The following is a 27968-nucleotide window of genomic DNA, read 5'->3' as shown; positions in this document are numbered from 1 at the left end:
AATTAATGATCTCTAAAATTAATCAATTTAAAAAATTAAAAACTAAATTAAAAAAATAGTTAAAAAATAAGAAAATATTACCTCTCAGCTGATGGATTGCTTGTATTCTTTATATTAACATCAATTTGGTCGAGAAAACCTTTTAAACAGGTTTTTATATATATATATATAAAGAATGCTTTGCAACTTCAATTAGGAAGCTACTAATTTTCCCATTACACCAGAATTCATAAAGTAAAATTTACTGAATAATATGTCTTTACCGTTCTCACCATTCTTCACGACTATGAAATGGATCAAAATCCACTGTTAATTTAAGGAACATACTGTCTATTAAACGATTGACGTTAAAAAACTTCCTAAAGTGATTTGAGGCTATGGGAAAGTAGCGCTAAAACGCAGACACGTGTTCATTCCACCAACACTTGAATCCTCTCTCCCATGGCATCATTGAGATCGAGCAATATTTTACCGCTATCGGCGCCGTCATCAACAGAAGCATCCTCCAACTTTTGCATGATATCGACACCTCCCAAGCCTACCGAATGGAACACAAACTTCATTATTAATTTCAGTAAATCTGATAACCTTTCCTACGTAACTAGTTGTCAAGATTTAAATACCTGGTATAACTCTTGTCAAACCTTCCAAGAAACCAGCCTGTAACCAAATGGCAAAGTATTCGATCAGAATTAGTCTTGTAAAATATATTTGATGCATCTTTCTCTTATAATTTCATCTAAACTTTTCCATAGACGTTGAACACAATGATTTGGAAGTGGAAATGGACATGTAAATGCGCATTTGCAATTTCAGCATGCTATGCTTGCAATTAAGCAGACTAACTTCTAGGGGCAATACCTAGTGAGACAAAAATGAGTAAGAATCATCCACTTGAATAAATATCTGCCAATACATGCTTTAGCCAACTAGAAATGACACAAACAATTTGCATGGAGTGGAAGTTAGATATCATTAATGATAAAAGAAGAAATTACCGGTATTCTGACATCAAGCTTCTCGAGTCCATCTCTCCCAGTAATCTTCAATCTAAGTGTACGGGACAATATTCTGGACTGACGATTCCTTGAATCATCTGAACTGTAATTATCATAGACATATGGAGTTACCACTTCAACAACTGGTTCATTCAAATTGTCTGTTCTTTGGCTTTGTTCAGGTGTTACTTGAGCTGTCAGCTCAGTGCTATAAGCAGTGGTAGTTCGAGGCGAATATTCTGTACCTAAGAAACAGAATCAGATGGTTCTTACGAAAAATAGGATATATGAATTTGAAGTTCAGTGCTGACCGCTTTGATAGGATGGATGAACAGGATTTATACTATATCTCTTTTCTTCTTCATAGTAGTTGTTGAATCCCAGTGTATCTTTAATTTCATCAAATGATGGCAAGCTTCCAGGAGGAGGAACACGCCCACTTTTTATAGCAGCAAGTGCATCCTTCACATTAATTTGCTCAATGGTTAAAGAATAGAAAACAGCACATTAAGTTGCCAAGTCGTGTTTGTTCCAACTATCAAGGCCAAACTAAATGAATCTTCTGAAGAATACGGTTTAAGACTCATATTCATAAATTTAGACAAGTTCTGACATTGGTTGTGTATGCCTCATGCAACCTCAATCATATTCATCTGGGTTTGGGATCAAAATAGGTGGTTCTAAATTAAGAGAGCTTGATGGAGATAAAAACATATAACTGGCTGAAAATAGCAAAAGTATATTTGTAGTTAAGTATCCCTCTTGTGAGAGTAATTTGATGTTTCAATGTTTGGGTACAATGAGCTATAAAAGGGTAGTAATTAGATTTGGGTAGTTTATTGTGGTTTAAACATATTCACTGTTTTTATATCAAAAAGAATTTAAAATAACCACCGTGAAACTAGGATTAAAGTTAGAGGTGCCAATGTGTTATACCCAAGCTCAAGGTGGCACGACTCGGGTTAGTGCTGACCTCAGCCCAACATAGGCATATGCCCGACGACCTAAGTTGACTTAACGAGTGGGAAAAATATTTTAGAATCTTTAATGATTTACACAATTTAAAAGTCACATGATCCAAAAAAAATACATATGAACACAAACACATTAATTAATAAGTATGCAATCTAATCTCTACCTGTCTAACACTAGTATGTGCTCCACATTGTCCAGTGTTAAATTAATAAATATTGTTGTGGATGTGCATGATCTATGGAATTGGATGTTATAATCATGGGAAATAGCTAGCATTTGACATACTTTAAAGGGTTTAACCTCATCAGGCAGCAAGCAAAGGAACATGCCATCAACAAAGACATAAACTGCCTTTCATGGCCACAATATGGTTATCTTCAATTCAACTCCAGGGGGTGGTAAAACAACATGCTGCAGATCGAAAGCTTGGATATAATACCCACAATGCTGATGAGATTTAAGGATCATGAGATGTAGCCTGATGCAATCAAAGGCTCCGTTGCAATTGTAGGTCAACAGCCACCATATGATTCTTCAACGTCCTCACATAGTAGATGATGCATTCATATCCTCGTCGGGGCTTACTTAGCGCTAGTTGAATAGTAGAGATCAAAAATGAGTGCAGATTAAGAGAATGACAAAAAGATGAGAGAATGAGGAGGGTAGGGTACCTATAAAAGATCTTTAGAATTGTTTAATATCTGTTCCAAATTATTTTAATAATAAAAGACAAGCATGTTGATATTTTGTGTAAAAGCAGGGCAGAGCGTCATGGGGATTTGTAGTTACGAGTGGTTTGGGCTGAATTTGATTTGTGCCCGGCATTTGGTCTGCCTCAGCTAGTGGGCTGTACCCAACCCAGCCAATGGCCTAAATTGAAGTCCAACATGTGTCCGTGTTGTGATTAGCTCATAGTTGCCACAGCCCATGCCATTTGACACCTCTAATTAAACTATACAGCACATTTCTATTATGATGAAAAGCACGATGTTAAGAAAAAAGATGCTTATTGTTAGCATATTTTGAAATACCAGAAAGAATTAAACACCAGACTATTTGCATCTCAAAAAAGTACCTCCATTGCTCGGATTGAAACGCCAATCAAAGATAATGGGTAGCTCACAATTTTGAAACCGAGCTGCTCAAGTTCAATAGGATTCAATATAGGAGTTTTCCCTCCACCTTCAAGCATGTTGGCCTGAAAACCAATGAAGATTATTTTAGCTAGCCATTCAAGCCCTCCTAAAAAAGATTCAAGATTATTAGAAACTAGTAGCAATTCATGTGCTTCTTAAGAAGGCTTGAAGATTACTAGAAACTAGTAGCGTAAAATTAAATTAACGATTTCTTCTATAGAAAATTCAGCAGAGATCCTGTAAACCAAACAGGAGGAATAAAAATGAGCAGAATTGTCCTGAAAATTCTATCATGAATATAGTAATGTTATTTAGAAAACTAAATTCAGTTTCAAATGAAATCATAGATATAGGTACAAGAAATCACATGAGGGTGTGAGGATGATGTTGTTCCATTTACCTTTTTTACATTTCAATGTGTTCAAGACATTTAGGGGCAAATAAATGTTTAGAAAATGTAACAGCAAGGAATGACATTTTCACAAGTATATTAAGAAAACACGGTGCAAAAAAAATTCAATTTTAACAATCAGTTCACAACAGCATAAAGAATATCCTTAAGGAGAGATTTCATTAGAAGTGAAGATTAGTGGTAGATTTTAATTAACAATATAACATTAAAAGATACCATATTCACAAAGGCCGCCATCAACTTCAGACCTGCGAACCATTGTTGTCAAGGTTACATAAAAAGAATCTAACTGAATGATTAAACTTCAATTCACTGCTACGGTATATGGGGTTTCTTTGAGAAGTTATTCTTTGAGAAGTTTCATTCTCCTACAATATAGAAAGGATTTCCCAGATACTTCAGAATTCAATAGTTGTCTCTAAGTGGTGCCTACATAAGTAAAAGTTTATTTTGGCTTGTTTTACTCCTAGTCATTTAGATTTAGAAAATAATATACACTTACTGTATGCAAGGCTGATACAAATTTAAACGATCAGAGGTGTTTGAAAACAGACAAATTAAGTTATAAAACAGAAACCACATCTATTATGTTCACAAGATGGATTTAGCTTTGACTCTTAGGCTGAGAAAGCATCAGGTTTTTTTAGACAAGCAAAGAGAATCTATAGTAAAGAAAAAAAGGACAAGCTACAAGTAAAAAACCACCATCTAAATGTGATAAAAACAAATCAAGTGATATCATAGCCATCAAAAATAAATCCTAATAATTTGAAGTCTTCATGCTAGGGTAAAAGGATTTTAACATTCTGCAAATGAGTGGACAATTAGATGAAGATATAATCTAACGACATGTGGGAAACATAGCATAGTGCTCTCTCATAAATAAGCCTACATGCACATGCAACTTATACTACAAACATGCCCATTTTTCTTCACAAACAACCACAAGTTTCTCATACTCAGATAGTATTGCAGGCATTGCACATAGTATTACCATTTTTGGAAGTAAAGGAGATATGTCACACAAAGCCTTCATCTCCTCCCTAGAAGCCAGTGCATCAATAAACAATACATCAGCTCCAATATCAGCAAAGGCTCTTGATCTCCTTAGTGATTCCTCTAAAGATACAGCTTGGCGAGAATCAGTCCGTGCTACTATAACAATATCAGATCCGCTCTCTCTTCGTGCATCAATAGCTGCTTTTATGCGCATAACTGCTTCCTCTCTAGAGACTACTTTCCTTCCACGAGTATGGCCACAGGCTTTTGGTGATACCTTAAAATTATCATATATCAAGAGATGGCAAGACAATAATATATGAATTTAACTACTTAACTATAAAAATTATCATTTTCCTGAAGTGAAAAAGAAGTAACTGATGATAGAAACAATATTTCTGGGATTATAACACCCTAAAGGAAAATGGATTAGAGAGCTATCAAAACTGAACTGATATTTGGAGATATAAAGGTGTCTTGTATAATCAACAATGACATAGTATGTTTTACGTTTGAATTACTTGGACTGCTACTGTCATCAAAATAACTAACAAAATTATCATTTTCATGGGTGATTCCTAGAAAAATAAAAAGAAATTGTCTTGAATCACTATTATGTCTTGGAAGTATGAAGCTGAAAATATACCTGGTCTTCAATAATTATTCCTGCAAAGCCAGCTTGAATAAATCCTTTCACCGTTCTTTTAACATTCATAGCATTGCCATAACCATTGTCTCCATCGCCAATCACAGGAATAGATACAGCTTCAGTGATTTGACGTCCTTGATCAACCATTTCCCCATAAGATATAAGACCAACATCAGGCAATCCCAAACGAGCAGCTGAAACTGAAAAACCTAACAAATGCACAACACACAATGAAACAGTGTAGTTAACACTAATGATGTTCTTGTTCAAATCGAATTCCACAAATAACTACACTGTCCTTCGAGAAAATATAACTTAACAAATAAATGATGCTATGCGTAAGATGTATACAAATAGACCATGGTAATCAAACAGATGAAACAACTATAGCATTCCAGAAATATTTGGGAAGAATTGTATCATAGTCTCATAGAATAAAAGTATTTAAGAAAAACAGAAAAGGTCATCATTAGTTAGATTAACCAAGCAAGGAAGGCATATTTACAACTACTATACTAAAGCTTGCTTAACATAGACTTAATAATCAAGACTCAATTTTCTGATTGGCTTGAAAATGCTAAGAAAAGGATTCTTGGAGCAGAAAATCAGTAAATGGTTGTACTATAAGGAGCAATGAGAATAAATTGCTTCACTTCTAAGCAGATGAACAATTAAAAACGTAATGCATGAGCCTAGAACAAAAGGCTCAAAACCATATTACATTATGTGTTATAAAAATTTCCTCAAAATAAAATTGAGATTAGTATTCAGAAATCAGTATGATAAAGCAATATAAAACACCACTGCTAAGATCTTATAGTGCATTGGGCTACCAAGCTTGGATACAACTTGATAATAAAACCCGTACATGATATCTATATATGACGTGAAGGAGACAGAATAAAATACAAATATGATAACACTGACAGGAATCAAGCACCTCTATCAAATAAACACGAAATGGATTTATGATTTACCGATACACGGAACGATGACAGGGCAACATAAAAAGGATGCTTTAGAACTTGAGCTAGCAGGAGGTGGCGAGGTCTAATATTTTTAAGAAGTTCATCCAAGAAAACGAGTTTTTAGAACAATACATGCTCAACGATCTAGAGCTGCAACAATGAATCTAAAACATCAAAACAGAGAAGTTAAACGGGACGATCAATCTGGAAAAAGATCAAGGAAGCCCCGGAACAGACACATACCGCTCATAAAACAGAATTGGAACCCTGCCCGATGCACAAGCCTGGCGCTGAGGGCATCGAAGCAAGCTGGGCCCTGGTGGATTCCGGGAGTCTCAAGGATCCTCCGGAGCTCCCTCGCCGCGGAATCTCCGGCGGAGGCGCGGACGACCACCGCGGCGCGCGTCGTGCGGCTGCGAACGGAGGGCCCTCGGCGTGGAGGCGACGCAAAGGGCAATGCCTGCTGTGGAGTTGGAGCCCTCGAGCTCAGCCATGGAGAAAGGAGCCAGGGAGAGGAATGGCGAGACTGGATCGAAGAACAAAGCAGGGTGGGTGGAGGCGGCTGGGAAGGGAGGAGAAGGGACGGGAGACCCATAAGCGAGCTCATGCGCTTAGTGCCACCGACCAATTTTGATACACGAGACGCGAGTCATCGACCTGGAACTTGAAATCCCACGGGGCTAAGTCACGAACCAGGCAACGAACCCTTTTATAATTTTACCCTATTGGTTTTTATTATTATCCTTTATCTTTACATTTTTTCAAGTTGCTAGTTAAGGCTATTAATGTTAGGGATATATATGGGCGCGTTTTGTGAATCTTAAAAGTTTTAAGAATTTTTTAAAAATCAAGTAAACCTGAATGGTGAAATAAAATCGTGATTCATGCGACATTGTTGTGGTCAAATTCATTGGCCTCGGTTTCATCGATCAGTCCTTCACCCGCTCCGGCCGACGCGCGAGGAAAGAGTCGAGACTCGAGACCACGGCGGTGACGGCAGCAAAGATGCTCCTTATCCCAGCCCTCCGCTCGGGCCTTCGCCCGCTGGTGGCTTTGGGTCACTCCTCCTTCTCCACCCTCACCACCTCCGCGGCCGCCGTGGAGGCCGAGAGGACCACCCGTGACGGTCCCAGGAACGACTGGAGCAGGGACGAGATCAAGTCTATCTACGATTCTCCCATCCTTGACCTCCTCTTTCACGGTGTACGCTCTCTTAGCTTCGTCTCTCTTGCCATTTTTTTTTCTCTTATCCTTGTACCGTTCGTGGAACGATGCGATGGTACCCTCTTGAGCCGTCTATGTGCAATTTCTCAGCGTGTTAAGTCTTAGCTTTACTTGAATTCGTCGATTGTTTACTCTTTTTTGTAAGTTATTTTAACAGTTATGTTTTCGTTACTTGCGAAAGTGATTTATTTAGAAGGATGATGAATACGGCAATAAATTAAGTGAAATCAATAGCATAGATAGAATAAATTTAGGAACTTGCTCTATATCATCCCCTACTCTCTTTGACAATTATCAATACCGATTTTATCTTGAATATGCATATATCTTTAACGAGTATTTCTCCTGAGCTTTCGTTTCTGCCATTATTCCAAATGCGTTGTTTATCACTTTCAGGCTCAAGTTCATAGGCATTATCATAAATTTCGGGAAGTTCAGCAATGCACTCTTCTATCTATAAAGACTGGTGGATGTAGTGAGGATTGCTCATATTGCCCCCAATCATCGAGGTATGATACTGGTTTGAAAGCTCAAAAGTTGATGGGCAAGGACCCTGTCATGGAAGCGGCAAGGAAGGTATAGCTTTTGGGCATTTGCATAATTTATCGAGACACTTAAAGTGTGCTTTAGATTATTTGATTAAAAAGCCTCCTCTTTCACAATTTTTTTGTTAATTGCTACATTCTGGTCATTACTACTGTTATTCGTAATTTTCTATTTGTCATCTGGTTAGAAGAAACATAAAGCATTTGGTCTACAAAAAAACATGATTTGTGACTTATTCAATAAAGAGTTTGAGTATCAGTATTTCACCCTCCCTGGACCCATATATTGCTATTTGGTAGTAACCTTAATCAATGAGTTCCCATTTGCCGTCTTTTTTTTTTACTTTATAAATTATTTGTTTTGGATGATGTAACAACCAGATTCTCTGTCCTTCAAGTTTTAGGATCCTGTGGGTAGCTTCTTGGGAAGTGACACTATTTAAGCCTAACAAAATATTTGATTAGAAGAGGTTTAATGTGTACAGTTGTTGCTCTTCAACCACAGTCTATAAGCAGTGTCTAGCACAACAGTTATTTTAAAATAAATTGGACCATGTTGGAAAAATGTAAATAGAACAATTTTACCTTTTCAGACACATTGATAGCTAAGGTCTGGGTTTACTGGATAGTTATGACATCATAGCTAGTATGACTTGATTCGTGCCTGTCTCTATCTTTGGCATGAACAACTGAACAAGCATCTAAAAGTAGCAGTAATCACTATTTTAGATTTTTTTAGCAGATGCATGCATATGAGCAAAGAAATTTCTTGCTTACTACTCATGCATTGGAAACACTATGTTACACATAGATGGAAATATATATGATTGTATATTGGAACTTTGAAAGCAGCTCCAAAGTACCCAATCTCTGAGGTCAATAGTTTTTTAAGATGACAGATGAAAGAAAAGTATCTTTTATTTTCTCCATTTAGTGACTTGTGAAAGGATTACATGCCAAACACAAAGTATAGACCCAAGGATTAGTTACTGACATGAACAGTTTTAAACTTTCCTTGATATCTCTGTCAGTTGGGTTATATGGTTATCATAATGGTAGTAAATACTATAGTTTGGCAGTAGACACAATAGAACCAGATTCCTATGTTCTCTTTCTGTCTGCAGCCTTCAATGTTTACATGGTGATTGATAAATGATAAAACAGTTTTCAGTAGTCAGTGCATAATATTGAAGAAATCAGTTACCTTGACATGGAATTTCAAGACCAAATGAAATCTTATATTCATTAAGCTTAGAGCTATTATGTTGGTGCTTATCAGTATGTGCTATTTGAGCTTCCAATTCCTCATCACAAGAGCTCTTGCTATTTATTATTAAAGATTGTTATCCCTGTCCCTATTTACAGGCAAAAGATGCTGGAAGCACACGTTTTTGCATGGGGGCTGCTTGGAGGGATACAATTGGTAGAAAGACCAACTTCAACCAGATCCTTGAATATGTGAAGGAGATAAGGTATGTGTAGAAGACTTTGTTAGACTTCCTGATATTTGTGTTTTCCCAATAAATAGATATTTGTATGTCGCACAGCTTTATCTTGCAGTGGTGATTGATTTTACTAGGATTGCTGGACAATTTGATTACTTTATATGAGAGGGTGCATTGAGTTTATGAGTTTGGAAGAACAATAAATGAAGAAGGGAAAACTATATTGGATTTTGTAATAGCATATGACCTTATATTAGCTAATATGTTTTTGTAAGAAAAGATAACACATGGTCATGTTCAAAAGTGGGAATAATAAATTGCAAATTGATTTTCTTATAGTTAGGAAGAGGGATAGAAAGATGTTGTGTCCAAAGGAATGTACATAACATATGGTCAAACGAAGGACCAGGCCTCCCCGCAAGCATCTAGTCCTGACTTGCTTCGGACCTCCTCGCAAGCATCCGCGTTCGGTCACTCTTGACCTGCTCTAGCCTCCCGCGAGCATCTAGTTACTCTTGACCTACTTTGGGTCTCCCCATGAGCATCCGGTCACTTTGACCTGCTTCGGGCCTTTTCGTAAGCATCCGATCACCCTGACCTGCTTCGGACCTTCCCACGAACATCCTGTCATCCTGACCTACTCCAGGCCTCCCCGCGACTTCGTTCAAGGCCATCCCACATGACATATGGTCTGGACTATGACTCTGATACCAATTTGTTGTCCAAAGAAATGTACATATCTCCATAATAATATGATATTGTCCATTTTGGGGCTAAGCCTTCATGACTTTATTTGTGGGCTCTATCCAAAAGGTTGCATTCCAATAAAGATATCTTACATTCTTTTAAACTCATGATCTTTTCCATATATTTCCAATGTGGGATTTTGATTGTATCCCCAATAAAATATTTGTAAAGATTGCAAGTTATCTATGGAGAAAACTTAACTACCCAATTAACAGTGTTGGATATACGTCTCAATCATATTAACAATAGAAGAAAAATATACACAACTTTTAGAATTAAGTGGTGGATGTTAAAAAATGGAAAGCAAAACATATTTAAGGATAAGATAGGAGTACAAGCATTAGGTGAAATATATGGTGACTCTAATACGACATGAGATAAGATAGTATCAAATTTAAAAATAATAGTCAAGAGTGTAATCGGTGAGTCAAATGAACATGCACAATCAAATAAGAAATCTTGGCAGTAGAACGAGAAATTACTGGAGAAAGTGAAAAAAAAGTGAACAACTTATACGGAATTATATATTTGTAAGAATGAGGAAAATTTTAAAAAATATACAATAGCCCATAAAGAGACTAAGAAAGCAGTGAATAAAGCAAAGAATGAAACTTTTTTAACTGTTATATCGAAAATTAGATACAAAAGAAAGGGAATGAAACATTTATAGAATAGCTAAAGTGAGAGAGAGAAAGACAGATCTTATCCAAACAAGATATATTAAAGATGAATGTAATAAGATATTAGTAAATGATGGAGAAATAGAAAAGCGGTGGAAGACGTATTTTTATCAACTTTTTAATGAAAGCTTAAGTGATCAACTTAACTTAGGTAATTTAAGTAGGTCAAATAAGTATAGGAATTCAAACTTCAGAAGTAGAATAAGCTTTAAATGGGATGTAAAATGGAAAAGCCATTGGACTTGATAATATTCTCGATAGAGGTATGAAATTGTCTAGGGAAACAAGGTATTGAATGACTTACAAAATTATTTAACATGATATTGAAAATGAAAAAAAAAATGTTTGATCAATGGAGGGTAAGTATTTTAGTTTCCTTATATAAGAACAAGAGAGATGTACACAATTATGCAAACTATAGGTGACTGAAAATCAATTTGGGTTTATGCTTGAAACTAATTAACTGAAGTATTTCCAATAACATAGAATAATGGATGAACTCACTAGATCCAATTCAAAATACAGTACCGTGGTATATGTTATTTGCAAATAATATTATTTTGATAGATGAGACATGTGAGGGAACTAGAATCTCAGTGAAAAACACTAGAAGTGAAAGGTTGAACTAGAATCTCGATGGAAAACACTAAAAGTGAAAGATTTAGGTTTAGTAGAGTAAAAACATAATACGTGGAATTTAAGTTTAGCAATATTAGACGTAATAAGACAATTGTTAAGATAGGAGATGACGAGCTGTTTGGAACTAAGCTTTAAGTATTTAAGATCATTTTTACAAAACGATGGAACGATTGAGAGCAATGTCTTACATAGAATATAAGAAGGATGGTCATGTATTTTATGTGATTGTAAAGTACTTCTAAAATTTAAAGGGAAGTTCTATAAAACGGCAGTTAGACCTGTTATGTTACATGACATTGAATGTTGGGCTATGTCTCGAATACATGAGCAGAAAATGAGAGTTGCAGAGTTAAGGATATTAAAGTGGATGTATAGATATACAAGAATGGACAGAATAAGAAAGGAGCGCATTAGAGAGAAAGTCGAAGTTGCATCTATTAAGAGAAAACTCCGAGAGCACGTTTAAAATGATATGGACATGTATTTAGACTGTCAATAAATGTTTTGGTTAGAAGATGTGAAATTATGACAAATACACACATCAAACAAGGAAGAGGAAAATCAAAATAGACTTGATTAGCAACAATAAAATAAGATAAAATTTATTTAAGTATAGATGATGGGGGTAGAGTCCATGGCGTAAAAGGATCCATATAGCCGATCCTATTTGGTGGGATAAAACTTGATTGTTATTGTTATTATATATGATGGTATAGTAACAGATAGAGTTCAATGGCGGAAAAAGATCCATATAACTGATCTCACTTAGTGGGATAAAGTTTAGTTATTGTTGTTGTAGTATCTTGAAGCCCTCATTTAAAGTATAAATAGTTTGGCTAGAAATGCCTGGCATTATTGAAAGTTTTATCCAGTAGCGTGTTCAGTACAGGGTGATAACTGATAAGTACGTTGAACACTTTTATGCATTCATAGATTTGCTTAAGATATTCATTGACTTTGTTTAATGTTTAGAATAGATTCTTATAAATTGGTTGAATTCATGTTCATTTGATTTCTTCTCTTATAAAGATCAGATGATATAAATTTGAAATATTAATGCTTGTAGGACTATGGGTATGGAAGTTTGTTGCACGTTGGGCATGATAGAGAAGCAGCAAGCAGAGGAACTTAAGAAAGCAGGGCTGACAGCCTACAATCACAATCTAGATACTTCAAGAGAGTATTATCCCAACATCATAACAACCAGATCTTATGATGAAAGATTGGAGACTCTTCAACATGTTCGTGAGGCAGGAATTAGTGTATGTTCAGGTAATGCATTTTTTTTTTTCCATTCAGCAATATTGCACTGTCTGGGACTCCTTTATTAACATATTGGTGGAGCTACTTGTCATATATTGAAACATGCACTCCTTTAATTTGGTGATTTTGTTACGTTGTTTTTGACCAAGTAATATGTGTATCTTTTATCAAAATAGGAGGGATAATTGGCCTTGGAGAAGCAGAGGCAGATCGTGTAGGACTGTTACACACCCTTGCAACGCTCCCTGTGCATCCCGAGAGTGTTCCTATCAATGCTTTGGTTGCTGTCAAGGGTACACCTCTTCAGGATCAAAAGGTGCAATATAATTCGCCATGTCAGTTATGTCTTTTCTTTTCTCCATGTTGTTGTCTTGCTGCCTTGTTTGATGCATCATTATACTGGATAGATCATTGCTCAACTTCTCTTTCCAGTTAAATATCCGCTAATGTATAACATTCTCTTGCTACAACCCATTAAAGAAGAGTTGAAATGATGACTAATAAATTTTGCTACACTTCATCCTGAAATATTTGATACCTACAGACCTACTGACTCTACTTTTTCTTCAGCCTGTTGAGATATGGGAGATGATTAGGATGATCGCCAGTTCTCGCATCATAATGCCAAAAGCCATGGTGAGACTATCAGCGGGTAGGATTCGATTCTCCATGCCTGAGCAAGCACTGTGTTTTATGGCTGGTGCCAATTCCATCTTCACCGGAGAGAAACTATTGACCACTGCAAACAACGATTACGATGCCGACCAATTAATGTTTAAAATCCTGGGATTGACTCCAAAAGCACCAAGCTTTTCTGAAGCAGGAACAGGAACATCAGTTGAACCAGAGAGATGGGAGGCAGCAGTCTCTCTCTAGTTCCTTTTTAAAGGGTGCGAATGGCGCAAAAATAGACGAGAAATAAATTTTAAAAAAATTCAGTCCGGCCAATGTGGAGGCTTGGTCTTCTGGTTCCACTGATTCTTATGAAGCCAGCAAACAGATTTTGGAGATTGAATAAACTAAGGATGGTCTGGTCTGCTTCCCTACGAACTGCTTAATGCTACATTAAATCACATTGCAACTCTATTTCGTGAAACTGAGTGTTTTATTTGTACTTACCGTCCTGTCTTGGTAGTTGTGTTTTATAGGATCTGATGTATGTTCAGGACTTCCCATGCCAAATTTTTATTATTTCTAGTCGGTGAGACGATTGTGGTATACATAACACAATAGGTAATACGAAGCATTATTTAATGATTTCCCTGCATATGCTGTACATGATGCCAGCAGCATCATCAAAATTGGCATCAGATTGCCATACGAAGCCACACCGCGTAGGGTTGCATCGACCTCAATTGGAGAATGCATTAATTGTAGCGGTCCTTAACATTCATTACGAGGATTGGGATGGGATCATCAATGTTACAGACACCAACACCATGTGAAAATCCTAACTGGAGAGAGACACCCATGTGGAACGAATATACATCTAATCAATGCCCAAATTAAAGAAGACCACACAAAACGCTACTAGAGCAATCCAGGCTCTTTTTCCCTGTATCTTGCAAGCATGCATTCATTATGAGTAGTTTAAAGGAATAAGATGTCGACACTCTTGCTCTTCCTTAAAAAAAGAAGCAATCCGCTGAAGTTGAAATGTGAACAGTGAGACGTTATTGCCATCTAATACATTATCATTCTCATTAACCCTTTTCAAGGAACAATGCAGTCCGATATGTTGTCAACTGGGGGCAAGCCTCGCAACACTCGTATCAGTTTCCTTCTCTCTATGTCCGTAAGTTTTCAGGAAATCTTATGGCGCCGAGTTGGAAAATGGCGGCACAGGACTCATTTTAGCATAGAAGGCTCCGGAATCGGCTTCAATTCGAAGATTAGTTCTTCTGATGACCAGAAGTACGGGAAAAAAAGATGGAATCTTCCTCACTTGCATAATCTGATAGTGCATGCCACTGCTTGGGCCCAATACTTCAGTCTAGCTTTAACTTCATCGGGATCATCTCCTGGTAGAGAAATAAAAACTGATGAATCAAATGAGCTCGAGCAATGGTTAACGAATCGAATTCGCGAGTATTGTTCCATTAATATGGAATAAATCGACTTTTTAAGATACAGAACAGTTTCCAAGTGTATAAGAACAGTGCCAAGCCAAAAGAATTAGAATTGTTTTTGTTCTGTTGTCATTTCTCTCTACCCGGAGCAAGATGGAACTGCCGTAGGTTAAAGATCTAGTTTTATATTATAGACAGTAGCCATCACAAGCAAGGACTGTTCCATGTCATAACAGAGTTTTTGGATCTTTTACGTGATGAAGTAGAACAAGGACAAAGTTTTTACCTGGACTGGATATCTTCCAGTTGGCCACGGGAGGAGGCGTCGGTGATGCACACAGATCCATGGACTCGCCGGAGGACGAACGATCCAGCGAGCGGTTCTGCTGCTGCTGCTGCTCGTCCAAGAACCTCTGGCTCATGGAATAGCAGAGCTCCAACGCCGGGAGTGTGTTGCAGAGCTCGGGAATTTCCTCGTAGTTGAAGCCAAACCCCAGATCGAGGCACCCCTTGAGCTCCTCCAAGTCCTCGTCCGTCAGGCTCTTCGTCCTCGAAACGCCGTCGGCCCCCTCGCCACCGTCCCCGGTCTCCACGTAACCCTCAAGCGTCACCCCACCGCTGGACTTCCGCGGCCACTCCTCCTCCCTCCAAGTACTACAACCGCACTTCCATCGGATATCCTCCTCCTCGTCTTCTTCCGGCGCCGCCGCCGACGGCTGCTCCACCTCCTCCTCCTCCTCGTCTTCTTCTGGCTCCGCCACCGACGGCGGTTCCACCTCCTCCATTCTCGTTTCCTCAGAACTCGCGCTCGACGCGATCCAAAAGGGGTTCCGATCCGTCGCTCCTTCGAATGAGAAGCTTCCCATCCCTCTCTCTCTCTCGTTGGGCTCTTCCTCTAATGGCGATGTTATTGCGCTTTCTTGTAGTTATCATGATGATGATGATGATGAATGCTGGGATGCATGATGATGGCTATGAGAAGCGATGCATGTGATCGTGTTGGAACCTGGAATCACCAAAAGAAACCGTTTCCATTTTCCTACCCATCCGCTTACCTGTTGTATTATTGGAAAAGTACAAAAGCAAACCCGCCGAACCCTTCACTAAAAGGCAGGTAGTTCGCTCACGCTATCTCGTTCGGCGCGAAGTTGTTTTTACGATATGGCACGGGATTGATCGGGGTTCGAGAATTCCCAAGACACAACCAATGGGCGAGTCCTATACCACTCCCACTACCCGTTTCATAATTGACTAAAGATGTAGCCACGGAACGGGTACGACGTTGCGTAATTTTCTACTCGTTCTGCTTACACCTCTCTCGCGAAACAAACAACCGCGTGGGGTCCTCCTCGAGATCGGGTAACCTCGGAAGGGAGCGACACCGATGCCGGCTTCCGTTGTCCATTCATACACCGACGCGTGGCGAACGCGATGAGGACTAAAGTGCGGCGCGGCCCTGCCACGTGGTGAGGCAAAGCTGGACCATACACGCGCCGCGCCGCGCCGTTGCGGATTGTGGCGTGGGCTGTTTTTTTGTCACGTAGTCGCTCAGACGTCGTCGCTGCGTTCCTTCATCTCCCACTTGTTTATTCTCAGATAACGTGTTTTACAAGTTAGTTTTGAAATTACATGTATAGCAGTGAGAGATCGTCTTTTCCTGGTCTGAGAATCGAACAAAAAGGCATCTTGTGTTCTTCTTTTCCTGCCAATCTTGTTCTACTTCTACCAACCACGTTACAGCACTCAACCATTGGGCTAAGTGATTTGGACATCCATGTTGCAAAAGCAGTGGTGTGGTTTTTTTGTGACTAAATTGCCTTCATAATTAATTCCTTTTTTTAAATTTAAAAAAAAACACATAAGAGGATAAGAATATAATTATTTATAGCTAGTTGTAAGATGTTTCGAGGAATGCTTGAGAGTAGAAGAAATGTTTGAGCTACTGTGGATGTGTTAAGGGAAAGATTTTTTTTTCGCCGGCGCTCCAACTATCTTGATGTGTCAAATAGGGGGGTCTCTTCGTGTACCCAAAGGTTAAAATATGTGTCTAGATGGAGGTAAAGATAAAGATGACCTAGCCTGACTAATTGTGATAGGAAAAGCAAACTCCTAACCAGTCAACGTATGACTTGACCTTGGGACATTGCTCGATTGACTACCTGATCGGGCGTTGCCCGACCGGAGACACCACTCCCAATCGGGCGTTGCTAGGTCGGATTCTTCTCGCTTTTGCAGGGTGGATATCCATTGGTCTTCCCGACCGGGCATTGACCAATCGGAGGCAACCTTCCGATCGACTATATGATGCCCAAATTAACTATACTATGCCCAGATCGATTATACGCCACCCATATAGGCTATATGATGCCCAGGCCGGTTATAAGATGCCTCTCAACATGCTCTGGCCCCAATTGGTCAAGCCGACCGAAAGCCTACCTCGGAAAATCGGACCAAGCCGACCGGAAGTGTGTCCATCACCTCAATTGGATTTCATCAACCAAAGATATGCCCATTATACCGATTGTGTGGGTCTGATCCATTTTGTCTCAGTGAACTGACAACCTCATTTTCTTGGACAGACCCCCAATCTGCATCGGCCCTCTAGCCCAAAGCCCCAAAGCCTCATTATATCAAGGCCTCGTGGGCCGTGCTATCTTGAGCAGTGTCCATACTGACACACCACTTGGATTGTCGGGGCGCATGGACTGTTAGGACATGTGGGACACTACTTCCGTATCTATATCTTCGTGATACCTATAGATACGATGAGACACTCCTACTATAGTATGATATGCGTCTCATCAATAATTAATACGTCATTAATACATTGGGAAGAGAGAGATTCAACGACACTCCCTTTACTATAGTACGATATACATATCATCCATAATTAATACGCCATTAATACATTGGGAAGAGAGAGATTCAATGAGAGTAGTATAAAAGGTACTTCATACACAAAAGGATGTATGGTTTTTTTTTTTTTAATTTTAGAGCTATCCATTGTTCATCTTCTTTGAATATTTCTCCATCTTCTCATTTTACTTGAGTATCAAAGTAGCAAACTTGAGTATCAAAGTAGCAATGTCGGGACACCCTGACATCATTCTAACCTTCGTCTTCTGCCTTTGTTCATCTTTGCTCTAGGTGATGATGATTTCCCCTCTCAATCTCTCCCCTTGTGGTTCCAACAATAACAATCAGCACATTTATCAAGTCACCGATAGATCATCCTCTAAGGATCTTGGTACATGATCACATTTTTAGACTCCACCTCCTTTATCATTGAATTCATGCGATTGCTTGTCCGCCCGGTAGTTCTACCGATGATGTCTATTGGACTTTCTATGCTCTTAAAGATGAATTTTTATTGTAAAAGAAACTCAAACCAGTTTGTAACTTTGTCGGGGACAAAGTAGCATTTATTAGATGCATTAAGATTAAGATTGCGTGCCTACTCAATAAAAGTGAACTGATTTATAACAAAAGGCACATTAAAATGCTACCACGAGCTAGAAACGAATGCTAATGAACGAATTCACGGTTTCATGGTCAACCGAATAATTAACAATTCCTTGGGCCGTTGTTCATTCTTCCAATGATTTTGACTAGTAGGATTCTAGATTTTTTTTTTTTTGTGTGTTCGATGATGATGTCTTTTCACACGTGAAATTAATGTTTATTTAAAATAAGAACAAGAAAATTAAATCTCTTTCAAAACACTCTCTTTATTAAACCTAAAGTTAATTTTTCAAATTTGATTTATCATTCGTTTTTTTAAGCTTCTTTTAAGAAATTACTGAGCCATGATTGAGTTTGGGGTCAGATCATTAAGGCCTACCTTTGTATTTTATGTGTTGAGGAATCAGAATAAATTATTGATGAGTGGAGCTTAATTTGTTAGAAGTCTATAGGAAAAATTTTATTGATTTAAATTTCTAATTCTTAAATTTTAAAATTTTAAAATTTTAAATTCGAAATGTATATAATATATTTAAGAAAAAAAATTATATAAAGGAATAAAGAATTAAGACGTCTGAATTTATCAAAATATCTTAATAATATTAAAAAAAATCTCAAAATACCTTCAATGAAGACGCCTTTATATGTATACGTGGCTGGAGATGGATGATGGTGTATGAAGGAGACAGCATGGCCATGGCATGCCATGGCTTGCGGGGGCCACATCTAGAGATGGTGGGTAGTCGACAACGGGACAAGCACTGGCCACCTACCCACGTGGCGGGTCGTTTTCTCCCAATAATTGCGAACGGACTTGCGTTCGATCGATGCGAACAGGCCACAACCACGTATATATATATATATTTTTCATTTAATCATTTATTCATTTGTTTATATGACGCGGCCTGGCACTTGCTACGGATTAGCCTGTTACGGATCGCGTCGCGACTCGCGCCGCGAAGAACATGAGGCCAAGCCGTTATTTCTCTAAGGACAATTAAATCTGATCCGCTAGAATATTTTTTTTAATTTTTAAATCATTATTAAATATATCTAATTAATATCATATTTTATAATTTAATTATATTTTTTTATCACCTATTTTTATAGTTAATTTTTTAAAATAATACCAAATTAATTTTTATTAATAATATTTAATTAATTTTTAACTAGCTTAATTAATTTTTTAATTAGATAAATTTATTTTCTAATTGGCCAAATTCTCATCAGTAAGATTTATCATTTCTCTAATATATTTAATTTTATTGACATTTTTAAAAAGATGTATTTAATATTTAACATGGTCCAAAAAGATCCACCTAATTTTATGATTATACAAAAGATGCATATATTTTAGAGTATCCATAATGGTTGAGAATATTTTTACTAAATATTTATGGTCCTCACTTTTACATCACTCTTCCAATATTTTACAATTCAAATATCTGAAATATCACCATTAAATATCTCATAAATCAAATATTTATGGATATCACCCATCAAATATCTTACTCTCAAATATCTTAACCTTCACAATTAAATATCTATTTATAGATCCCAGGACTATTTTATTAACTTATATCTAATAATATTTTTTACTTAATATTTATCTATATATTTAGATAATTATTCAATATAATTATTTTAATATTAATATTTTAGTTAAACAGAAACAATATAACATCGGATATACACACTTAAAAAAAACTATAACATACAAGTTCAAATATTTCACAACTTCGAAATTAAATAACTAAATATTTCATATATGATAAATTAGTTATTTACTCTCACGATGACATATTTCCCAGATGTGTTCAACCAAATCATAACGAAACTGATGATGCACCTGAATATCATATAACTCAGAATTTTTTCGAATGTATTCAGCAAATTCACTAGTTGAGCCATGATTCGCTGTGATAGTATCTCGTTCTTCGCGATCCCAAATCGATATTGCATGACCTTCGTCCTCCACAATCATGTTGTATAAAATAATGCACATATACATGATTTCTTTGCATTTATCTATAAACCAATGTTGCCCTGGACCTCTTATAATTGTCCAACGAGCTGGAAGTACCCCAAATGCCCGCTCAACATATTTTCTTACAACCTCTTGTCTTTCCTTGAATTTCATTCTTTTCGGATCTTGAGGGCAGGAAAAACTCCTGACGAAAGTAACCTATTCCGAATATATATCATATGTTAGATAATACCCTTTTTGTATATTGTGTACCGTTCACAATAAAGTTAATTTCCGATGCATTTCCTTTCAAGACGTTATTAAAAATAGGTAATTCATTAAGCACATTGATGTCATTGCGAGATCCAGCAACTCCAAAAAATCCATGCCATATAGATAAATCAACAGATGCAATCGTCTCAAGCACAATTGTTAGATAGTCATGATCAACTCGTGTGTATTGTGCCCTCCACACGACTGGACAATTTTTCTATACACAATGCATGCAATCAAGACTTCCTAACATCTCAAGGAAACCATAATTTTATTCATGCATTTCAAGCAAACGAGTGATGTCAATTGCATTACGTTTTCTTAAGTACTCACCTCCATATATTTGTATCACACATTGACAAAAGTTGGACAAGCATTTGAGGGACAGTTGCTTCACCCATTTGCAGGTGCTTGTCAAATTGGTCGACGGAACCTCCATAAGCCAGTTGACGGATAGTCGCTGTGTATTTCTGAAGAGGTGACAAACTTTTTCTTCTCGCTGCATATTCTTCCCTCCATTTAAAATATTTATTAGGATGATGATACGGAAGTATTGAGGGGGACCCATTAGGAATAAGGAAAAGGAGGCAGTGCATTTCGGGGATTCCACAGAGCCCCCTTTTAGGTTGAAGGGTCTGAACGAAGGAAAAGGGGCTTCGTTCCTTAGGCTTGTCGCCACCAGGAACGGGGGGTTTTTTTGGTCTGTCGCTAGGAGGAGGAACCTTTGATTAGATTAGAGATTTCCCAACCCATCAAGTTAATAGATCAACCTGTTCCGCCTCGTCAAATGATTGGCCTGCCACAGACCGATTCGCCCCGTCACGGATCAACCGTCGACAGCTCTACTCTTCATTCAGTAGTCAGGTTGATTAGACTAATTTTAAGTTAACTAATTTTGTTTAACATGAGAAATTAAATTCGGGAATTTATCATAGACAATATTCTATCTAAGTTTGACATATCATATGACCTGACAAACCTTTGTTAAAGGATGAATTTATTTTAAAAGCAATTAAAGAACTAAGAAGATGAAAATAGTTTTTGAACTACTATTTAGGAATCTTCGCAAGTATAAGAGTTTGTGGCTCTAAAAAGTAAATCGATTTACAAATCAACTTGTATCATAGTGGGCAAGCATAAGAGTTTATGACTCCAGAAAGTAGACAAGCTGAGCGAGAGGTCGGCCGGGCGAAGCAGACAGGGCGAGCGGTCAGAGAGGCTGGTCGGGCGGTTGAAGAAACACACTGAGCGAGTGGAGAGGCCAACCGGGCAGACGAAGAGATTGGGCGAGCTAGGTTTGCGATTGACGCAGTTTTCTTGAAACAGTTTCGTCCCACTTTCAGTAGTACTTCGAGGTTTACTCGGGTTATTTGTTTCCCAGGATTCAATGGTTGAGCCTCCTTATATAGGAGCTCAGATCAACGACAGCGTTAATGGTCGATCGCAGCCTCCTTAATTATATAGCTGCTCAGATCAACGACAACGTTAATGGTCAATTAATGATCATTATTCGTCGAGCTAAAACGCCCTCCGTTTCATAAAAGATTTACATGCCCGTACACGAGTCAACATGGTTAAGTGCAATCCAGACCCTAGATTTACACCCTCCTTGCACACTCACGTATGAGAGTGAGCCTCTCCCAATACATTTGTTGACATCCTCAATGCATGTGTATCAATATAAATGAATCAATATATCAAAAAACTCTTAATGTGGGACTGAAATCTTATTCACAATGGAGCTTCTATCCTCTTCCATCTCTTCTTCATTCACATATATTCAAGATATTATACATCTAAAAGAATAGTCATGCCCTTGGACATGAATTTCACAATCTAACTAAAGAATTGTGGATTTTTAAAATTAGTATAATGTTGATATGTTTTATCACAAGCTCATTAAAAGGATCTACGTTTGTCATTCACTCACCAACATCACCGAAGGATTTTTAGAACTTTCCTAATTCAAACCATATCAAAATTTTAAAATTATAAATACTACAGGACTATCAATGAGTTTTGACCAAAATTTTTTAATGGTCCTAAGTACTTCAGAATCATTTTAAATCAGATTATTAAATTTTTGAGAATTTTGTTAGGGTAATCATGTCATCAAATATACAATCTATATAGAGAGTTGTGCCATATCCACTTGTCTTTTAAGACACTATAATTTATTTCCTCCATGTTGATCCTATGATGAGTTGGTGGAGGTGCCAAAGTAATCGCTTCATTATTTTTTTTGCCACTATACAAAGAGTTGTAACTTTTTAAAGTTGACATAATTTTAAAATATTTTATCACAAAGGCATTAGAGAATTTAGGTCTGTCATGTTTACTCAATAATATAATCTCTTGATCATACCATATTAAGATTTTGAAGTTCCGAACATTACAGAACTATGAATAAATTTGGATCAAAATTTACTTATTGCATTCTTTGTATCACTTTGAATGTAATCATATCCTCAAATTAAAATTGAATATTAAATTTATAATAGTCCATTGATACGTTAGAATCTAATGGCTAATGATTTAAATTTGTGACAATTCAAAGAAATTAATAGTAGAGTGAGATAGTCAATTAATGATTACAAATGTAAATTTATCAATATATTATGATATTCGATTGTTTAATGATCAATAAATAGTCTATCGCTGATACAAAAATATAATAAAAAATAATTATATATTTTAATAAATATAAAAGTTGAATACCTATGGGTATTATAAAAATGTGGCTAATTAAGCAATATAGACTGCGGAAGAAGAATTAGACGTTTAAAAGGTTTATGCCATCTCACACAATCCCATTCACAATCCGAATGCACTCTTCCTAACTCCCTGTTCTGCGTCGCCTGACCTGACCCCATTCACAGCATCTCTCTCCTCGTGATATTGCATCTCTTACCAATGCCTTCGTTTTAGTCTTCCCCTACCGCCTCCAATAGTGGCTCACTCGTCGCTCCCATCTGCTCAGTTTGTTAATTGGTTTGGATAGAAAGCCACACATCTTTTCCTTACTTTGTTTCAGTTACTCGCCTTGATGCGTCACTTGATTTGTTTCATCACTAATCCCGACCTCGGCCACCCTATTTTTCTCACTTCCTTATCAGCTTATCAGTAGCAGGCCGTGTGTCTCTTCGGTCCACTGTCCGCAAAAGAAGAGATTAAGGGAGAGATGGGATCACAGAGAATTGAGGTGGTGCAGAGGAGGTCGATGTGGTTCTACCCGAAGTTCCCGGTTTAACCCTCGGGAGAGCTGGGCACTTGAAATGAATTAAATTCCTGTTTCTCAACTTTTTCATTAGACCGTTAGTTTGAATTGATCCGTCAAATTGATCTATCTTATCTAATAATTTAAATAAATTGAGTTAAAATTTTATCAATGGCTAATCCACTAGGTCTGCGATTAATCTGTAACAGCCTTGGATTGACCAGCTAATTGAGAAATCCATATAAATTAAATTTTATATTAATTTTATATTTTTTATTATAATTTTAAAATAAAAAATTACTTTTTCATCTCATATTTATTTGTGTCCTTATATTTAAAATATCTATTTCTAAATATATTTGATTGAAAAAATTCTTTCGAAATAAAATAATAAAAATATAAATTATTTTAAAAGAAATTTACATGCCCACAAGTTGATCTGTCTAACCAACAATCCACCTTCAATTAGATTGAAAATTTTTCAACCCATCAAATTAACGGATCAATTTATCCCATTAAATGATTAGCCCACCACGAATCAGTCCATCTTGTCATGGGTCGATCCGTCGACAACTCTACTCTTCATTCAGTAGTCAGGTTGATTAGATTAATTTTAAATTAACTAATTCTGTTTAACATGGGAAATTGAATCCGGGAATTTATCATAGACAATATCCTATCTAAGTTTGACAAATCGTATGACCTCACAAACCTTTGTTAAAGGACGAATTTTTTTTTTAAAAGCAATTAAAGAACTAAGAAGATGAAAACAGTTTTTGAACTACTATTTAGGAATCTCCACACGCATAAGAGTTTGTGGCTTCAGAAAGTAAATCTATTTACAAATCAACTTGTACCATAGTGGACAAGTGTAAGAGTTTCTGACTCCAGAAAGCAAATCAATTTGTAAATCCAATTGTACCGTGTGAGAAGGTAAGAAATCGATAGACAATATTCAGCGAGACTTCCTTCTTTCTACCATTCCCCCGTTCGAATATGCAACCACGCTCTGTTATCATATATATGCTCCATAGCCTTCGAACCTAACTCTTCGAGAAACTTCTGATCATCTTGTTGTCTTTTTAAAAATTGTATCACCGCTGGATAGTCACAAGGGCTAACCACAGCCAAGACATCCTTAGAATTCTACAAAAATAATAAAAAAAATCATTGTAATTGTACGAAGATAAATAGTTATAAATCAAACAATTATTTTAAACTGACCAGAGCTGCAGCTTTTAACAAGGCTTCAGCATCGAAGTCTACAAGGTCGACGTTTGGAGATCCATCATCGCTATAGTCCAAGTTCACCGCCACTATTTCCAATATACCTAAGAAAATATCAACAAAGATCTATATAAGAAATTTATTAATTTTAAATTTTAAAAATTATTTCGGTCCCACTAATAAAAAATACTCAATAAAATAACCACTAAGAATTATTTGAATAAAATAATTATCTAAACAAATAATTAAATATAACATACCACCGTCATGACTTCTCAAGGCTTCCATATGACCTCGATGATTTCTGTCTAACTGCAGAAATTAGGATAAGCCAAAACAAATATTCAGAGTTCTGAAGAGATTATCATATATCCAGCCGACAATGAGAAAGATAAGTTTAGGTGAATGAAAATACCATTGCTACGAAATGGGAAATCTCTTTAACTTTAGTAACAGTTATACCAGCTTCTTCTAAAGCATCAGCTGTTCCACCAGTAGAGAATATAGTATACCTACATTAATAAAAAAAAAAAAAAAAAAAAACCCAAAATTAGGCAAATAGAAGCTATGCCAAATGTTAACGGTTATTTTATCAGCCGCCTGGCTTTCAACCGTTCAGAAATATAAATGATTTACATCTCAGGGGCTTTCCACATTAGATGCCTAGGTAAATATAATCAGATATAAAATTTCAATAAAAGGGGAAAATTCCTAGATAATATGCACTATGAACCTAGTTGTTGATACTAAAATAGTCTGAGTGCTGATCGGTGTGATGATGGCTGGAACTTGAGATGAAGGTGACTGTTGTATAGAGGGGAGCTCTATATACAGAGGAGCTTCCTTACACTGGGATGGAATGTTTGTGGCCCCCAAGATGCTGATTTGGCAGAGTGGCACTAAGGCTTTGTTTGCTAACATGGAGAAGGGGTTTTTAATGTATCACTAGTCTGTCTTAGCAAATAAATCAACCAGAAGAAATTGCCTAATAAATAAATTGTCAATTAACCTTAAATCTTAAGGCAAGTGACCCCCATTTAATTTTTACTAGAATTTGGTTCTTTGACATCATTTAAATAACTTCTAGTGGTTTTTGAAACTAGCTACCAATTAAACAAGTGATATGAGAATTTTCAAATGGTTCGACTGCAACTAGCATCTATGATTCTTATATTTCTCAATATTATTTAACTGAAGAACATTTATAAAACAATTAAATTCTAACATTAAAGAGAAAAATTAAACTGTAGGAAACAATTAACTCACCCTAAATTTTGGAGTGCATATCCAAGGAAAAGTAAATCTCGCATATCTGACAATACAATCACTGCTTGCTTTTGCTTTCCTAAAAATGCAAGAAACAATAGCTGATATAAAATGAAACAGTTAAATCATTAATACAAGAAAACAAATAAAATAGAGACATACCATGGGACAAAGACAAAGAAGACAAAGAGGCTTTCGTTGCCAGTCGTGCATTAAAGTGTGTGACCGTTTGGACCGGTGGGCACTTGGAGAACAACGGAAGAGAGGGAATTCCACATACGAGCTTATGACGGTGAGAATTCGTGAATTGACGTACAGCTAAGGTGGTTGGGGCAGTACCTACTCCAAAAGTATGGCAAAGAGAAAACATTCTACCTGAAAAATTCGAACAGACAAGAACAAGATGTTTAAAAATAGCTGAATCAGTAATTACAACATATAGTCGCCGGATCTGGATGCCGAACCAAACGATAGAAAAAAGAAGTCCAAAATATGAATAAACAATATCATGCCGAACCACGATTAGGAAAAACAGAAAAAAGAAATCCCCTAAAAAACTACGAAAATAACAATAAAATCATTAACAGAACCAAGCAAAAGAGATATGAGAATGTAAACAAACAAAGAAAAGGTAGAATCATGAAACACAAGGAACCAAGAAATCAAATAAGAAATAAAGAAAAAGAGGTCTGCGCGAATGTAAGAAGCATAGAAAAAAGGAGTATAAAAAATGAATGTAAAAGTTCAAGGATCACTGGAAAAAGTAAGGAAGATAATCGAACCAGGATTGAATGTTGATCCAGGATCGCCGATGCAAGGCAGGGGAAACAATCGCCGATGACCGTGATAGCAGATTGAGGAAGTAGCGAAAAGATGGTCCCTCACTTGGCGTGCTAGCTTATTTATAGACGGCAAAGAAAGGGAGATGATACTCCAGGGCAACCCTTAACGCTTGATGAGCGACACGTGCCACTAAATAACCACCCGCTTCTCTGATATGCTGCTTAACGCTTGATGAGCGACACGTGCCACTAAATAACCATCGCCTCACCTGAAAAGGATGTGTTTAACTTCTCGCCCAAGGCATCGTGCGAATGAAGGATTGGTCATATATTTAAGGCAAACTGGCATGCCCTTAGTACAACAGATTATTAGCTAAGACAGTCATTAATTATGACGAGATTAATAAATATTAATTGGATGAATAGACATTAATATAATATATCAGAAGCTAAACAACGGATTACTGTGCAATTAAATTAATAAGTATTAATGAAATTAATATATCACTGATATTAATATTAATGGGAATTACAAATTTCTAAATAGAATTAAAGGATTATATTTATGATTGTAATTTAATATTATTTATAGAAATAAGGTGATTATATAAGAATTATAAATGGATAAAATATTAAAATCCTATGTATACATTATATTAAATATTTTTGATAGGGTAGGCCATCAGCTTTCCTGAGCACTCCATTATACTTTCTTGGTCTTACTATGCATTCTCAGGGAGTTCCCGAGCACCACGAGGTGGTTTAGCAGTATTCCCGAGCATGGTGACGTAGTCTATCTCTTTAGTACTACAATGAAATATATCGTTCTTCCCAAATATTATAAGAAATTATATCAGTCTTCCTGAGCACCAAGCACTGTAGTGAATATATGGGCTGTTCGGAGCGTTGGACAATCTGACGTGCTGGAGATTTTGAGGAAATGGTCGAATTTAAATTATATTAAATTCAATTCAATTTATTTATCGAGATAATATGAACTGATAATCTCATGTCGCTAGCGGGAGC

The 27968-nt window shown here is 36.8% G+C and overlaps 4 protein-coding genes across 5 annotated transcripts; 1 reads left to right on the top strand and 3 right to left on the bottom strand.

The window, feature by feature from the left end:
- Window positions 1–167: 167 nt before the first annotated feature.
- Window positions 168–6798, bottom strand: LOC122000725 (2,3-dimethylmalate lyase-like). 2 transcript variants are annotated; one of them, XM_042555160.1, is made up of 8 exons: window positions 6381–6798; window positions 5167–5378; window positions 4516–4797; window positions 3049–3171; window positions 1310–1460; window positions 999–1243; window positions 624–660; window positions 168–538 (listed from the first exon to the last, which is right to left on the bottom strand). In XM_042555160.1, exons 1-8 carry the CDS (start codon window positions 6742–6744, stop codon window positions 411–413), a joined length of 1542 nt encoding a protein of 513 aa, XP_042411094.1. In that variant the 5' UTR covers window positions 6745–6798; the 3' UTR covers window positions 168–410. The 2 variants fall into 2 exon arrangements, with proteins under 2 accessions (XP_042411094.1, XP_042411095.1); XM_042555161.1 differs by having other exon boundaries at window positions 999–1237; window positions 6381–6797.
- A 229-nt stretch (window positions 6799–7027) lies between these two features.
- On the top strand, window positions 7028–13947 carry LOC122000722 (biotin synthase, mitochondrial-like). The gene is made up of 6 exons (XM_042555158.1): window positions 7028–7340; window positions 7758–7937; window positions 9272–9378; window positions 12484–12689; window positions 12857–12996; window positions 13251–13947. The coding sequence occupies exons 1-6, from the start codon at window positions 7143–7145 to the stop codon at window positions 13554–13556; spliced, it is 1137 nt and encodes a 378-aa protein (XP_042411092.1). The 5' UTR covers window positions 7028–7142; the 3' UTR covers window positions 13557–13947.
- Window positions 13948–14238: 291 nt separating this feature from the next.
- LOC122000723 lies at window positions 14239–15797 on the bottom strand. The gene is made up of 2 exons (XM_042555159.1): window positions 15036–15797; window positions 14239–14701 (listed from the first exon to the last, which is right to left on the bottom strand). The coding sequence occupies exons 1-2, from the start codon at window positions 15613–15615 to the stop codon at window positions 14622–14624; spliced, it is 660 nt and encodes a 219-aa protein (XP_042411093.1). The 5' UTR covers window positions 15616–15797; the 3' UTR covers window positions 14239–14621.
- An 8650-nt stretch (window positions 15798–24447) lies between these two features.
- Window positions 24448–27058, bottom strand: LOC121999843 (bifunctional purine biosynthesis protein PurH-like). The gene is made up of 7 exons (XM_042554478.1): window positions 26943–27058; window positions 26323–26535; window positions 26161–26239; window positions 25310–25406; window positions 25155–25206; window positions 24892–24998; window positions 24448–24813 (listed from the first exon to the last, which is right to left on the bottom strand). Exons 2-7 carry the CDS (start codon window positions 26528–26530, stop codon window positions 24643–24645), a joined length of 714 nt encoding a protein of 237 aa, XP_042410412.1. The 5' UTR covers window positions 26531–26535; window positions 26943–27058; the 3' UTR covers window positions 24448–24642.
- Window positions 27059–27968: the final 910 nt, after the last annotated feature.

The sequence above is a fragment of the Zingiber officinale genome, chromosome 7A (genome assembly GCF_018446385.1).
Source record: "Zingiber officinale cultivar Zhangliang chromosome 7A, Zo_v1.1, whole genome shotgun sequence".
Lineage (NCBI taxonomy): Eukaryota > Viridiplantae > Streptophyta > Magnoliopsida > Zingiberales > Zingiberaceae > Zingiber > Zingiber officinale.
This window is presented reverse-complemented; position numbering and strand designations above follow the sequence as displayed.

Bases quoted from the DNA above. Each gene is read 5' to 3' on its own strand.
- LOC122000725 (XM_042555160.1), bottom strand. From the start codon at position 6,744: ATGAGCTCGCTTATGGGTCTCCCGTCCCTTCTCCTCCCTTCCCAGCCG. The intron at 661-998 runs GTAATTTCTTCT...ATTTGGTTACAG, and splicing joins AGCTTGATGTCAGAATACCG to GCTGGTTTCTTGGAAGGTTT. The intron at 539-623 runs GTATTTAAATCT...TCCATTCGGTAG, and splicing joins TTTGACAAGAGTTATACCAG to GCTTGGGAGGTGTCGATATC.
- LOC122000722 (XM_042555158.1), top strand. From the start codon at position 7,143: ATGCTCCTTATCCCAGCCCTCCGCTCGGGCCTTCGCCCGCTGGTGGCT. The intron at 12,690-12,856 runs GTAATGCATTTT...TTATCAAAATAG, and splicing joins AGGAATTAGTGTATGTTCAG to GAGGGATAATTGGCCTTGGA. The intron at 12,997-13,250 runs GTGCAATATAAT...CTTTTTCTTCAG, and splicing joins CACCTCTTCAGGATCAAAAG to CCTGTTGAGATATGGGAGAT.
- LOC122000723 (XM_042555159.1), bottom strand. From the start codon at position 15,615: ATGGGAAGCTTCTCATTCGAAGGAGCGACGGATCGGAACCCCTTTTGG. The intron at 14,702-15,035 runs GTAAAAACTTTG...TTTCTCTACCAG, and splicing joins CTGGAAGATATCCAGTCCAG to GAGATGATCCCGATGAAGTT.
- LOC121999843 (XM_042554478.1), bottom strand. From the start codon at position 26,530: ATGTTTTCTCTTTGCCATACTTTTGGAGTAGGTACTGCCCCAACCACC. The intron at 25,407-26,160 runs GTGAGTTAATTG...TTATTAATGTAG, and splicing joins TATGCACTCCAAAATTTAGG to GTATACTATATTCTCTACTG. The intron at 25,207-25,309 runs GTATTTTCATTC...TAATTTCTGCAG, and splicing joins TTTCCCATTTCGTAGCAATG to TTAGACAGAAATCATCGAGG.